The 14,864-nt window shown below is 42.4% G+C and overlaps 1 protein-coding gene across 1 annotated transcript in view; it reads left to right on the top strand.

The window, feature by feature from the left end:
• Positions 1-2,416: 2,416 nt before the first annotated feature.
• The window catches only part of LOC126071298 (translation initiation factor IF-2-like), an 18,656-nt gene continuing 6,208 nt past the window's right edge, over positions 2,417-14,864 (top strand). Inside the window, exons 1-2 of the mRNA XM_049875527.1 lie at positions 2,417-2,422; positions 4,550-5,143. Of these exons, the coding sequence (XP_049731484.1) occupies positions 2,417-2,422; positions 4,550-5,074 (531 nt within the window). The 3' untranslated portion in view covers positions 5,075-5,143. The remainder of the gene's footprint in view (positions 2,423-4,549; positions 5,144-14,864) is intronic.

Raw genomic sequence — 14,864 nt, 5'->3', positions numbered from 1 at the left:
ATTGTAGCCATTCCATACAACCCTAACACACATCTTTCCTGATTTTAAACCACACATATTCTGTTTGAATGACTGCCTCTTGGTCTATGTACAGGTTTTGCATAAGCACGATTAAGTATTCTGGAATTCCCATTGTTTGCAATGTTATCCATAATTTGTTATGCCTTTGCATAGTCAATAAAACACAGGTAAACATCTTTCTGGTACACTTGTGTGTGATATTAATGAAATTGTTCAAAAATTTCTGCATTCTGTTGGATCACCTTTCTCTGGATTAGGCACAAATATGGATCCCTTCCAGTCAGCAGGCCAGGTAACTGTCTTCTAAATTTCTTGGCACAGATGAGTGAGTGCTTCCAGTGCTGCATCTGTTTGTTGAAACATCTCAATTGGTATCCTGTCGATTCCTGGAGCCTCGTTTTTTGCCAGTGTCTTCAGCGCAGCTTTAGACTGACTTCTTCCTCTAGTACCACTGATTCTTGATCATATGCTACTGTCTTAGTCATCTAGTCACCTAATGCTACTATAACCAAAATACCACAGATGGATGGCTTTAACAAAGAGAAATTTATTTTCTTATAGTCTAGTAGGTTACAAGTCCAAATTCAGGTGTCAGCTCCAGGGGAAGTCTTTCTCTCTCTGTGGGCTCTGGAGGAAGGTCCTTGTCCTCAATCTTGACCTGGTTGAAGAGCTTCTCAGGCGCAGGAACCCCATGCTTTTTTGGTGGTATGAGGTCCCCCTGTCTCTCTGCTGGATTCTTTCTTTTACATCTCAAGAAATTGCCTCAAGACACAATCCAACCTTGTAGGTTGAATCCCATCCCTCTAACACAACTGCCATGCAGGCATCCTCCCTCATTACCATCACAGAGGCAGGATTTACAACATATAGGAAGATCACACAATATGGGGAATCACCACCCAGGCAAATTGATACACACATTTCTGGGAGGACATAATTCAATCCATGACAGCTACCTCCTGAAATGGTGGAACGTCGATCAATTCTTTGGCACAGTGACTCTGTGTATTCCTTCCATTTTCTTTTGATGTCTCCTCTGTGTTCAATATTTTGGCCATAGAATCCTTCAATGTCGCAACTTGAGGCTTGAATTTTTTTTTCAGTTCTTTCACCTTGAGAAATCCTGAGTGTGTTCTTCCGTTTTGGTTTTCTAACTCCAGGTCTTTGCACTTTTAATTATAATACTTTAATTTGTCTTCTTTAGCTGACCTTTGAAATCTTCTATTCAGCTCTTTACTACATCATTTCTTCCATTCACTTTAGCTACTCTATGTTCAAGAGCAAGTTTTAGAGTCTCTCCTGAAATCCATTTTGGTCTTTTCTTTCTTTCCTATCTTTTTAATGACCTTTTGCTTTCTTCATGTATGATGTCCTTCCACAACTTATCTGTTCTTCGGTCATTAGCGTTCAATGTGTGAAATCTGTATTCAAGATGGTCTCTAAATTCAAGTGGAATACACTCAAGGTCATACTTTGGCCATTGTGGACTTGTTTGAATTTTCTTCGGCTTCCACTTGAACATGCACATGAGGAATTGATGGTCTGTTCTGCAGTTGGCCCCTGTCCTTGTTCTAACCGATGATATTGAACTTCTCCATCATTTCTTTCCACAGATGGAAATACATATTCCATCTGTATGCTGAACAAATAATCCAAGAAGCTGGACTATATGAAGAAGAACACAGCATCAGGATTGGAGGAAGACCCATGAACAACCTGTGATATGCAGATAACACCACCTTGCTTCCTGAAAGTGAAGAGAACTTGAAGCACTTACTGATGAAGCTCAAAGACTACAGCCTTCGGTATGGATTACACCTCAACATAAAGAAAACAAAAATCCTCACAACTGGTCCAATAAACAACATCATGATAAACAGAGAAAAGATTGAAGTTGTCAAGGATTTCATTTTACTAGGATCCACAATCAATGCCCACGGAAGCAGCAGTCAGGAAATCAAATGACGTATTACGTTGGGCAAATGTGCTGCAAAAGACCTCTTTAAAGGGTTGAAAAGCAAAGATGTCACTTTGAGGACTAAAGTGCCCAAGGCCTGTGTTTTCAATTGGCTCGTGTGCATGCGAAAGCTGGACAATGAATAAGGAAAACTGAAGATCTGAGGCATTTGAATTACGGTGTTGGCAAAGAATATTGAATATATCGTGGATTGCCAGAAAAATGAACAAATCTGTTTTGGAAGAAGTACATCCACAATGGTCCTTAGAAGCAAGGATGGTGAGAGTTTGTCTCACACACTTTGGACATGTCATCACGAGGGACCAGTCCCTGGAGAAGGACATCATGCTCGGTAAAGTCGAGGGTCAGCAAAAAAGAGGAAGACCCTCAATGAGATGGGTTGATACAGTGGATGCAACAATGGGCTCAAATGTAGCAATGATGGTGAGGTTGGAGGAGGACTGGGCTGCATTTCATACTGTTGTACATAGATAGGGTCACAATGAGTCAGAACCCACTCAACAGCACCTAACAACATGACATCGTAGCCATTATTGTTATACTTATGTTGTTACGAAATCTTTGGATGGCACTAACGGTTAAGTTACTCAGCTATTAACCAAAATGGTGGTTTGAACCCACACACTGGCATTTTGGATGACAGGCCTGGTGATCTGCTTCTGAAAGGTCACAACCATGAAAACCCTATGGAGCACTATTCTCTGCAACACATGGGATCACCATGAGTCAGAATCGACTTGATGGCAACTGTTTTTTTTTTTTTTTTTTAATGTTGTTATTATTATTTACTGACATTTTAGGGTCAGGTTGAGCTAGGTTGGAGGAAAGATTCATTCATTTGTTCAACAACCTGCTAGATTGCCCCAAGGAGGTCAGTCTAAGTAGGAGGAAAAAAAAAAAAAAACAAAGCAGTTGCCTTCACATCGACCCCAACTCACGATGATCCTATGTGTGTCAGAGTAGAACTGTGTTCCTTAGGGTTTTCAATGGCTGAATTTTTTGTAAGTAGATCTCCAGGCCTTTCTTTGGAGGTGCCTCTGGGTGGATTCAGACTAAAACTTAAGTAGGGGAGAATCATGAAAATAAGCATTTACAATACTATGTGATAAGTGGTATGATAGGGGATTGCATAAGGCGTTTCTAGATCTTAGCGGAAGGAGCAACAACCAGGGGACTCACGAGAAGTTTTGCAGAGATGTCTTTGGTTGATGACTGTGCTTTGAGGAAGTGGAAAACGTTGGCTGCTGGAGGCAGGTAGAATGCAATCAGCAGCTGAGCCTCACCCAAGGGCCTTGATTCTGATTTGCAGTTCCTCTAGCTAGTCAAGTCCTCTCAACTCCCACACAGCCCTGCCAGGCAGACTTGCCCTGGAATACCCCCTCCTTGGCCAGCTGCTGGTGATGAACATCCTTGGTTCTGAGCTGTGGCTTGATGCGGCTGAGTCATAAGACCTTTCATTTTACTGCTGAGCCATAATGCAAGCCTCTTGGTCAGAAGCAATGCCCCAGGTCTACCTTGTCTGGAAGGCCTAATGATGACTGACCACTGCTTCTCCCCACAAGCCTGATGTACGTGTGTGGTGGTGAGGCAGGAGTCACTTCCAGATAGGTGTCAGTTCTGGGAAGGCGAGACTTTCCAAGGTGGACAAGGAGCACAGAGCCCTCCACCCTGACCCAGGCCTATCCTGCTACCACACTTTAATGGGGAAGCCTCCCCCTTTCCTCCCAAGTCAGCCTCCAGTGACTCTTTCTGGCTGCCATCTGGCAATGGCCCAGACCAGTCTACCAACTCACTGGTGACTATATTTTCCAAATCAAAGCTCTGGCCTCATTATCTGGCAAAGACTTCCGGGCCAGCTTTCAAATGCAAGAGGCAAAACCTTTTGACAGGAGAATACTGAAATCACTAGGCTAATCTTTGTCCTTAAAGGGGACTTTAGGCTAGGAGGGCTTTGAAATTCAGAGTCTCTTGATCAGGCATTATAGGGTCGCTATGAGTCGAAATCCATTCGATGTCAACGGGTTTTTTATATCACTGGCATGTGGAAAGAACCTCATGAGATATCTGATTATTCTTTCCATTTAGTGCTTGAGAATACTCAGAGGAAATGACTTGTCTAAACCCTACATCCTGGAAGTTTGAATTTCGGTCAGGACCGGTTCTTAGGGTCGGTGGGTGTGAGTATATGTGTGTGCGGCGAGAAGCGGGTAGGGTCAGGATGTGGCCGGGGGGGAGAGAGCAGAAAGCACACGCCATTTTGGGGGGTCCTCCAGGAAGGGCAGCCAAGAACTAAGCTGCCCTGGTTCCCACTTCTGAAGTTGGAAATCCCCGAGCAAAGGGTTCAGTCGCCTCCCTCTCCCATAGGAATCTGGCCCCAGGCTTCACACGAATTGGGATACGGGAAAAAGCCCTTCTCCCTTACGGGTCACACCGCGGCCTCCCGCCCTTGCCCCAGCCCAGGTGCAGATGGGCGGGACGTAGCGTGGGCGAGCGACTTCCCCTGTCACCTTCTAACTTCCCTCCCCTGTCACATGGACGCGCCTTCCGTAGCCCAGAGAGAGGAGCGGAACGAACCACGAGGTGGAGCGGGGGAGGCGCCGAGGGCAGTGGGTCAGCGCCCCGCGGGGCAGGTGGGCGGGCCCAACTGCCCCGCGAGCGGGCCCGCCAGCCAGTCAGCAGGCGCGGAGGGCGGGCCCGCAGGCGGGCGCTCTCGCCGCGCCCCGCAGCGCCCCCCTGAGGGGCGGCGGCGGGAGCTGGTTCCGGCTGCGCGCGCAGCTGTGGTGGCGGCGGCGCGATCTGCCGAGCTGTAACCGTCGTCCGTCCAGTAGCGGCTGGAGAGGCAGCGGCGGCCGGGCACTGCGCGAGGCGACGCCACAGGACAGCGGCGGCAGCGGAGGCAGCGGCGGCAGCAGGAGACGCAGCGGCGGCCGCAGGAGCAGCAAGACGGACTCGTGGACACGCGCCGCCGCCGCCGCCGCCGCCGCCGGGCCGGGCCGGGTGTCGCGCGCCGAGGCTGGGGGGGAGTCGTCGCCGCCGCCGCCACCGCTACCGCCGCCGCCGCCGCCGCCAGGGTGACTGAGGAGAGAGGCGCCTCCTCGCTCCCGCCGCCGCCGGACTTCAATGCCCAGTTCTCAGCTCGCCAGCGTGAGTGCGCCCCTCCGCCGGCTCCCGGGGCCTCGGGGAAGGGGAGAGCGGGAGGCGCCGCAGCCATTAGTGCAGGCCCGAGACACGTCCCCGGAAGAAGGGCCGGGCCGGGGGTGGGGGGAGCGCGGCCGGGAAGCGTGGAGAAGCAGGGTGGGTGAGTACGGGGGAGGGATTGTGTGAGTGTGTGGAGGAATGCTCAGTGTGTGTGCGCGTGAGGGGGAGAGCAAGTGGGGGGAGAGGGCTGAGCCTGCGTGTGGAGGGTGAGGGGAGAAAGGGTGTGTGTGGGAAGAAGTGGGGGGAGAGTGTGAGCGTGTGGGTGATCAATTGTGGGCGAGGAGGGTGGGAGGGGAGCGTCTCTGGTGGTTTGGAGGCGAGGGAGTGGGGGGTGAGTGTGAGGGTAAGTGTGAAGGGGAGAGTGAGTGAGTGACGGGAAAGGAAGTGAGGCGTGAGGCGGAAGAATGTTGGTGTGGGGGGAAGTGTGTGTGTGGTGGCGGCGAGTGTGTGAGAGTGACGGGGGGGAGAGTGAGTGTGGTAAGAGTTTGGGGAGAAGGTGAGTGGCCGATGAGGGAGTGTGGAGGGGTATGCCTGTGTTTGTCCAGTGTGTGGGCAGACATCCTTGAGGCTTTCTTCCTGAACTTTGTGTGTGGCTGTGGTGAACCCTGGTGTCCTGGGTTAAGGAGTCCTTTTTAGGAGCTTCTTGTCCCTGGGTCCTCGGGTTTAGGTATAAGGAAAAGGTAAAGGAGTTTATTCCAGTGGCGTTTTAATCTTCTGGTCCTGGGGTTCATTTATTTTATTTTTAGAAGGGGTATATGCCTTTTTCCCCCCAACTTTTCACTTCCTGTTTGTCTCCACGACATGGACATGTTTCCAGTTTTGTCAGGAGTGTGATTGCCATCCCACTCTGGTCTGAGACTCTTGAGAGCTTACTAAAACAAGCTTGTTTATTGCCCAGGACCCTAAGCTCTTGCCTGTAGAGTGTTCAAAAGCATAGACTCTTGGAAAGTACTGCTGGCTTTTCAGGTGGAAGATATTTCATTATTTTGTAAATTGAAGTAATATCTTTTAGGTTGTGGCTTTTTTCCTCTTCTTCTGAAGAATAGCTCCTAAGAAATAATAATGGTAATAATGTGATGATGAAGAACTACAGCATAGTTGACTACTTGCTGGTGTTTGTGAAGAAACAGCATACAAAGGGACTAACAGTTTTAGGAACACTGCAGGCCTTCAAATGTTTGTTTGGAGTCACCAGATTACAACCACTGCTGTCTGTATAAGAATATGGGAACTATTTGCTGTTATGCTCTGTATTAGTTTCAGGCAGGAAGTGAGTGAAGTTATATACCCTGTTAACTGTGCAAAAGGAAATTTAGGACACAGAATGACACATTTTTAGGGCTTCAAAATCAGTTGCCACCATACCGTTGTATCGGTGAAGATGGTTGCCAGTATTCTGACTCTGACATTTTTTAAGTTGTTTCATTCAGGGCTTTGAATGGTTTCTGTTCTTGTTGGAACCCCTGCGGAGAATTTACATTTCTGACAAGTTCCCAGGCAATGCTAATACTGGTGGTTAAGGACCGATTCTGAGAATCACTAGTAGAGCAAGAAAAAAAAAAAGCCAAACCCATTGCCATTGAGGTGATTCCGACTCATAGCGACTCCATAGTAGAGCAGTGGTTCTCAAAATTTATTGTAATGAGAATCATCTGGGGGTCTTGTTATACTGTGGATTCTGATTCAGTATATCTGGGATGGAAATGAGAATTCTCAGCAGGGGTTAAACTGGAACAAACAGCTTCAAAGCCTTTGTTTCATATTGAAGATTGACTGGACTAATGACTGTCATGACTTTTCCCAGATTCTTGTGGTGTAGAAGTAGGGGCTCTGATGAAGAGGACCTTGATAGGGATTTTACACCTTAATGTTGGGAAGTTTCTTAGAAGTTTGTTGGGAAATCCTAAGGATGTAGACTTTCACATGGGGGTTCTTTCACGATGGCAGCCATAGAGTAGGGTTGTCCTTTTAGATATTAATAGAATTACAAAAGCATTGCTGTTATGTAATTAGAAGCCAGAAATTACATTTTTCTTAGCCTGGCCTGTCTTCTACATGATGGATTCTTTGCTTACACTGACCCAGAGGGAAGAATGTCCTTTTCTCAATCACTAATATGTTCTCTGCCTTGAGAAATAGTAAATAGTATTGTTACAATTCAGTGGGGGAAGGGATTAATTCGTGCTTACTATTTTTACTATGTACCAGGTAATTTTTATACTTTTTCATTTAGTTCTTAACAGCTACTATAAAGGTGGTGGATACCTCTTTTGCATTCATTCAGCAGATATCGAATGGGTTTTGTTTGTCAGGCACTAGGGATGCAGTGATGAGCCCACATAGATTTACAGTGGAGTGATGAGATGAAGAGATACAGAGACTCAAAGAGGTTAAGTAACTTGTCTAAGGTCACACAGATAATTAGAATTGGAGCCGGATTAAAAACCTAGGTGTGTCTGACTTTAAAACTACACTATTACTTACCCCTCAATAGGTTGTCTCATTTTGAGGTTTCTCATCCACATAGTGACCTAGCAGTTTGTACAGATGAGAGCTGTGAAGTGAATGCAGAAGACTAAATGGCTAGAGGCATGGGGCCGGGGGATCTTTCAGGAGGTTGCTGACTTGAGGCTCTTTGGGCCTAAGCTAGGCTTTTATGTGGGATGAGATTCTGCTGTGAAACTCTTGGGGCCCCAGGGTGTGTGCTTTGAGACAGAGTTTTTATGAGGCACCTGGGATATGTCTGAGAGAAGAAAATCCGATTAAAGAAACTCAGCAGCCTTTTATGTTTTTTCTTTCCCCCCTATTTTGGGGAAAGGGTAAGAGTGCATTTATGGCGGCAAAGAGTCAACTAGAAGTTGTCACTTTGTGAAAGTGTCTCTGTTCAGCTGTGTGGGGTACTTACCTCAGGTGTTTGTGAAGATCAAGTGAGAAAGTATATACAGAAACACTTAATTATAAATTGAACTACAGATTCAAAGTATAATCACCAAGACTTGTCCATTAAGGCAGTGGTTTAATTGTTGTATTTAGTATCTGGAAGAGACTGGTATGTTAGAATACCTTTACAAATGAAAAATAGTTTAAAACTGCTGAACTGGGTATGTTCTGACTCAGAACAGCAAAAGTCAGACCACTCCCTCCATGATTCAGTTAAGTAATATTTAATTTCAACAAACCAAAGGTATAAGCAGAAACCATTTACAGCATCACTGAACTTTGGTGGCACCATGGAAGAGTAAATGTTTGGACACTTTTGTGCATAACTTAAAAAAAAAAGTCTGAAAACCCCCTTACTTATATTTTACATGAGAAAAAATTGTGTGTAGGGGGTAAATCAGGTTTATTTTTTTTAAGAATGAACTTTTTAATCACGGTCTTGAAATCAGCACGGCCTTATGTAGTAATAATTACAGAGCCCTTTACAATTTTGAGATACAAAGTTGAAATTTAGTAGGGGTTTGTTTTACAGGGTTTAACTGTACTTGGTTCGTTTTTGTTGTAATGTTGGGTTGGTAACCAGTGAGGCCTCTAGAAAAAGCATTTACAAATAAGATGCTGAGAAACTGTACATATACTGTAAGCTCTTGCTCTTAGAAGAGTGAAACTTAAATTCGAATGAAACTTAAGTTGTTAGATCAGTTTTTCTAGGTGTTATACTACTTGTTGGATAAAAGTTGGTGATTACTTATTGGATAAAAGTTGGTGATTTAAAAATTTTTTGAGTAACTGGAAACAAGATCTGTAGTTTTAACGTGGTAGACTTAGTTATGTTTGTTGAGTTAGGGCAATGATATAGAGGTCTTGAAGTCTTGGGATACTTTTGAATTTCAACATTATGCTGTACTTTAGGGCTTTAGGTTTCAACATGCCTTTCTTGAGAACCTTTGTGCTAAATCACAAATCATACTTAAAACTCGTATAACAACCTTGAGTAATTCTTACTCTTTCAATTTTATAGATACAGAAATTGATTTATGGATCAATTGTTGAATCCCAGGTATTGGAATTCACCTTAAATCTCTGGCTAACCTCTTCAGTTAACTATGTAGTCATTTTGTAGGGAGCGATGGAGGAGTTAAGTAGACATTGAGGAAGTGGGCCTTTGTTTGCTCGAAATTTAGTGTTTCCTGGAAAAAGTATACTTTGGTTACATACTTTTTTTGCTTCCCTTTTGGGGATGTTGCTGTTTTGAGATTTTTCTGGGGACACTATTTGGATTATATAGAAACTGATGTTTATGCTCTAATTTTGTAAAGCAGGAGTCCTTGATGTTACAGTTCACATAATTTTGTATCTTGGATTTGTTGAATGTCACCAATTATAATTACTTTGAGAAATAGTGATCTGTGTCTGTTAACCTGTTAAGTATTAGAAGAGCCTTCTATCCATTTTAAACTTCAGAACTATTACATGTATAAAGGTGTCTGGTAGCTTTCTGTGTTATCCTTTTGTTTTATTGGCTGAACCACATTCTTCTAACTCTTTTGACTTCCTGGCTGCTCTCTTGGGACTTGAAGCCTTCCAGGATTGCTTGGTGTAGTACTGGAGTGGGTAGTGTATATAATGAACTGTCGCTACTCTAAGCACATCTGTGGAAGAAGCCACACAGCACTGCAGGCTGACTTTGCACAGTTACTCTTCATGGCATTAGCAGGACACTGGTGAGAAAATGACCCTTCTCCTGCAGTATCTGTTCAGTCAGTATAGATTTATAGGGCAGGAAAATCTTTCACAGAAAAATGACTGAGGAGTTGACAGAGCATACCAATAGTTTTTATGTGACTTTAATACACATTTTTTGTTTGCCTGCACGATTTCCTTACTCGTAGGTTCTCTAATAACATGGATTCCACTCTAGTTTAAGTGGCCTAAGAACTAAATTTCATCATTTGAGTATAAATTTACATTGCACAACCTTGGCTTTTTAAACTGTACGGAATTTTAAAATTAAGCTTTTCAGTGACCCTTTCTTTGCTAATCGAGCCTGGTTTGAAAAAATATTTTGACCATTAGAACAGTCTTTACCTTTAAAGATGTGGCGTATTTAATTCCTTTCATAGTATTTTTGGGTTAAAATTTCATTCTTCTCAGAAAATGTTAATTCTTTTGGCATAAAATGTACACATGATATATTTGCTTTAGCAGATCAGATAAGTTACTTTATATTTTTATTTCTGCAGTAGCCAAAAATGTTGGCTCTTAACTAGTGTATTATTTGACAAGAATTCAAATTTGCAAACTGATCTGCTTTCTTCTCAAACCCACTGCCGTCGAGTCGATTCCGACTCAGCGACCCTATAGGACAGAGTAGAACTGCCCCATAGAGTTTCCAAGGAGCGCCTGGCGGGTTTGAACTGCCCACCTCTTGGTTAGCAGCCACAGCACTTAACCGCTTCACCACTACGGTTTCCTTGCTTTCTTCTAGTTGTCCTTTATTTTCAGTCAAGATTTGAGCATCATTTTTTGTTGTTGTTGCAGTCTTTTACAGGAAACACTAGATTGTACCACCACAGTATTTGTAAATTGGGTTTATGTTGATACTTATTCTTTTTAGTAGCAAAACAAATGGATGTGTTTTCTACTTTCCATTATTGGGGTAAAGCCTATCATGAGGGAACAGGATGACTGGTTAGTGCAGGATATGAGTCATCAGCAGGATTTGTCAGCAAATTGAGAAGGATATGATGGAGAAACAATAGATTCCAGTGACATTATCCTTCATGACACATGTGGTTACTAACAAGTTTTGGTGATTTAAATTATTTCTAGTGAGGTGGGATCTTCGTTTGGAGGTCATTGACAAGTAGAATTTTAGATAAATTGTTTACTAGGAAAAATAATTTATCAAATAGAATTTAGTAAGTTGAGAGGGCATTTCTTAAGTGTATTGGTGTTTATGGAGCTGCTCAGTAGCTTAGAAGATTTTCCAACAATATAGCAATATTTGCTCTTTCTCAGTGAGCAGAGTTGCTCCTTGACTACTTATTCTTAAATTCCTAAGGGTTTTAATTGCATTTGAATTGGTCTGAAATTCTCAGCATAGTCAAGGCCTCCCAGATTGATCTAATCAAAAACTCAGCTCCTTCCTTAAGTCACCTGCCATGACCCTTCACTTTATTAGTTTTACTTCTCTTTAGAAGTCATCCTCAATTCTAGCTACTGCATTCTACTTATGCTTATTTTGCATCATCAAAATATGTAGTATTAATATAAAAATTTAATGCCCGTCATCAAGTGTTTTTTACCCACATAGATTCTTCTAGGATCTTGGTCCTGGATAGTGCCTGTATCGTGTGCACACGCAGCCTCGCAGATGCTTGTTGAAAGATTGAATTAGGATGTGCTGCATTTTGTTATCATTTAGAGTTAGTATATTGTCTCTCATCTCATAAACATCTGGAAGAAGAGGAAAAGAAAGATTGAACTTCGTGTCCTCTAGTTGGGAAGAGAAGGAAGGTGAATCCTTGTTGGATTAAGCGAGTGAGTAAATAATCCCTTGACATTGCATTATGGAGGTATTTCACCATTTTACTTCATACATAATGTGAACTAGCTGTTTTCACTATATGATTTTTAAAGATTGTGAATGTTGTGGTGCTTTGTGAAAATAAACATCAAGCCATTGGGCAATTAGTGGTGGGTTGTCATTATGTTGCTAGGTGCTGTTGGGTTGGTTCCCACTCATAGTGACCTTGTGTCCAACAGAACGAAACACCGCCTGGTCCTGTGCCATCCTCAAAATCGTTGCTGTGTGTGAGCCCATTGTTGCAGCCACTGTGTAAATCCACCTCCTTGGGGGTTTTCCTCTTTTTCACTGACCCTCTACTTTACCAACCATATCCTTCTCCAGGGACTGGTCCCTCCAGATAACATGTTCAGAGTACATGCGGTGACGTCTCACCATCTGCACTTCTAAGGAGCATTCTGGCTGTACTTCCAAGAGAGATTTGTTCATTCTTTCGTGATATATTCAATACTTTGCCAAACCCCACAATTTGAATGCGTCAATTCTTCTTTGGTCTTCTTTATTCATTGTCCATTGTTCACATACATATGAGGCAATTGAAAATACCATGGCTTGGGTCAGGTGAGCCTTAGTCCTCGAAGTGACATCTTTGCTTTTTAACACTTGCAAGAGGTCTTTTGCAGCAGATTTGCCCAATGGAATACGTTGTTTGATTTCTTGACAGCTTCTTCACCGTGTGAATCCAAGTAAAATGAAATCTTTGACAACTTCAATTTTTTCTCCGTTTATCATGATGTTGTTTATTGGTCCAGTTCTGAGGATTTTTGTTTTCTTTCTGTTGAGGCATAATCCATAGTGAAGGCTGTGGTCTTTGATCTTCATCAGTAAATGCTTCAAATCCTCTTCACTTTCAGCAAGCAAGGTTGTGTCATTTGCATATCGCAGGTTGTTAATGAGTCTTCCTCCAACCCTCCAATCCCTGTTCTTCATATAGTCCAGTTTCTCAGATTATTTGCTCAGCCTACAGATTGAATAAGTATGGTGAAAGGATACAACTCTGAGGCACACCTTCCTGATTTTAAACCATGCAGTATCCCCTTATTCTGTTCGAAAGACTCCCTCTTGGTCTATGTACAGGTTGCACATGAGCACAGTTAGTGGGTAGACATTATATTTTGGAGGCCACCAGCATCTCCAGATAGAATGATTTGGGTTCTTGACTGTTTATGTTGTACTATAGTCGCTACACAGAAAAATGTCTGTGAAGTATAATGTGATTTATAAAAAGCAAGTTTAGCAGAGGAAGTGAAGTGTAGCTTACCCAGTTTTAGGGGAAACTTGGACAAAAATGCCCTAACAGCAGAAAATTTTTCTGGGGTTCAAACAAAAGATTTTATGCTGACAAGATGTATTTTTGAATGTTTTAATTCTGTATTGAGAGCTCCCCCGCTTCCTCCTTTGGGGGTGGATAGTTGAATAGGACTTTTGATTGTGCTCAGTACATTTGACAAAATGGGGAAATGAAAGAGTTAAACTGACCCATAAACTGTGAAGCTCTGAAACATGGTATATTTTAGATAATGCTAACAATAGCCTGGAAATTTTTGCTTTGCATGCTGCTCCTGTGCTGTAGATTATTTTGAAAGGTGATTCAAATAACCTTTTCCCAAGTATCTATTTTGCAACCTCAGGGAACTTGCAGCTGTTACAGTCATTCTAACTGTCCTTATATAGCTCAGAAAACATTTCAGAGTGGCGTTGACAAGCTGAACCCAGGTGTCCTTTTGGATTTTTACTACTGAATTTGCTTAATAAAATTGAAGTTCAGAATCTCAAATGCATTTCTTTATAAATAAAATAATTGATTCAGTTGTTCTTAGGTTCATATATGTATAGTGATATTGGGAACTACATTAAAAAAAAGTGAAATTTAATTTTTTTCCCCAAGAAAATTATCCTTTTGAGATTAAAGAAAGAAGTATGGAAGGAAGGAAGAAAACAAATGTTAGGATTTAATTTTATGTGAAATCAACTGAATCGGGTATAGTTCTTATTGTATGAGGGAGGTTACAACGCTTATTTAGGAAAAGAACGTGCTTAAACTTATAATGAAGAAGGTTGGGAGACTTAAAATACACAAAAATGAAAGCGTCAGTGTTTAACCATAAAGCCCATGGAAAGGATAGCCAAGATACTTTTGACTGGAAATGAAAGTGTAAACAAATAGAATCAGTTTACTAGAGCTATTTAACTTAATTTTTAAAAGATTTTACTGGAAACAGTAAGATTAATGTCCAATGTGAGAATTGTGCTGGTAGGATTTTTAATGTTATTACTGGTGTTATTCTGATAATTTTTTTAGAAAAAGTGCAAATCAACCATGGTTCTGATACCCTCATTTGAATTTTATTTATGAAAGGAAAAAAGTAGCATTTTTGGACAAGGGATTTATCTTGAGAATTGCTCATCTTCAGAGGAACCCAAACCCCACTGCTGTAGAGTCGATTCCGACTCATAGCGACCCTATAGGACAGAGTGGAACTGCCCCATAGAGTTTCCAAGGCTGTAAATCTTTACTGAAGCAGACTGCCACATCTTTCTTCTGTGGAGTGGCCGGGGGCTTCAAACCGCTGACCTTTTTGATTAGCAGCAGAGTGCTTTTAACCACTGCGCCACCAGGGCTCTTTTTAGAGGAATAGTGGAATACAAGTGTGGCATGAAAATATTTAATATTTAATGCAATTTTGTCTTACAGTTATTTGTAGAGGTAGAAATTTGTAGAAAAGAACAACTACTTTTAATCACCAGGGTACATACAAAATTGGAAACCAACTTAGGTGGGAACAGGGCCCACAAGTAAGTAACTGATGCGGTTTTCAGAACCAGGTATGATTGTTGGTTAATTGATTTCCTGTCCTTTCTGATTGGCAGGCCTTAAATCTCTTGCTGGTTCTGAAATGTTAAGACATTTTCCCACCATCAAGGTCGTAATTTCTTTTCATAGAACTGATTATTGATTTCTGTACTGGAACTTGATTTTCAAGTTCCCTCCTTAAATGAGGAAGTGGAAAAATGGGAGTAACTATGAGGCCTTTTTTTTTTTTTTAAAGCAGTAGAAATGCATCTTGCCACTTTTAACTTATTTGTAGATATTTTGGATCCTAATTTGTGTAGAATTTAAGGGATACTTTTTTCCCT

Source organism: Elephas maximus, chromosome 3 (genome assembly GCF_024166365.1).
Source record: "Elephas maximus indicus isolate mEleMax1 chromosome 3, mEleMax1 primary haplotype, whole genome shotgun sequence".
Taxonomy (NCBI): Eukaryota; Metazoa; Chordata; class Mammalia; order Proboscidea; family Elephantidae; genus Elephas; species Elephas maximus.
Note: the sequence above shows the minus strand (reverse complement) of the source record. Positions and strands in the feature narration are given on the sequence as shown.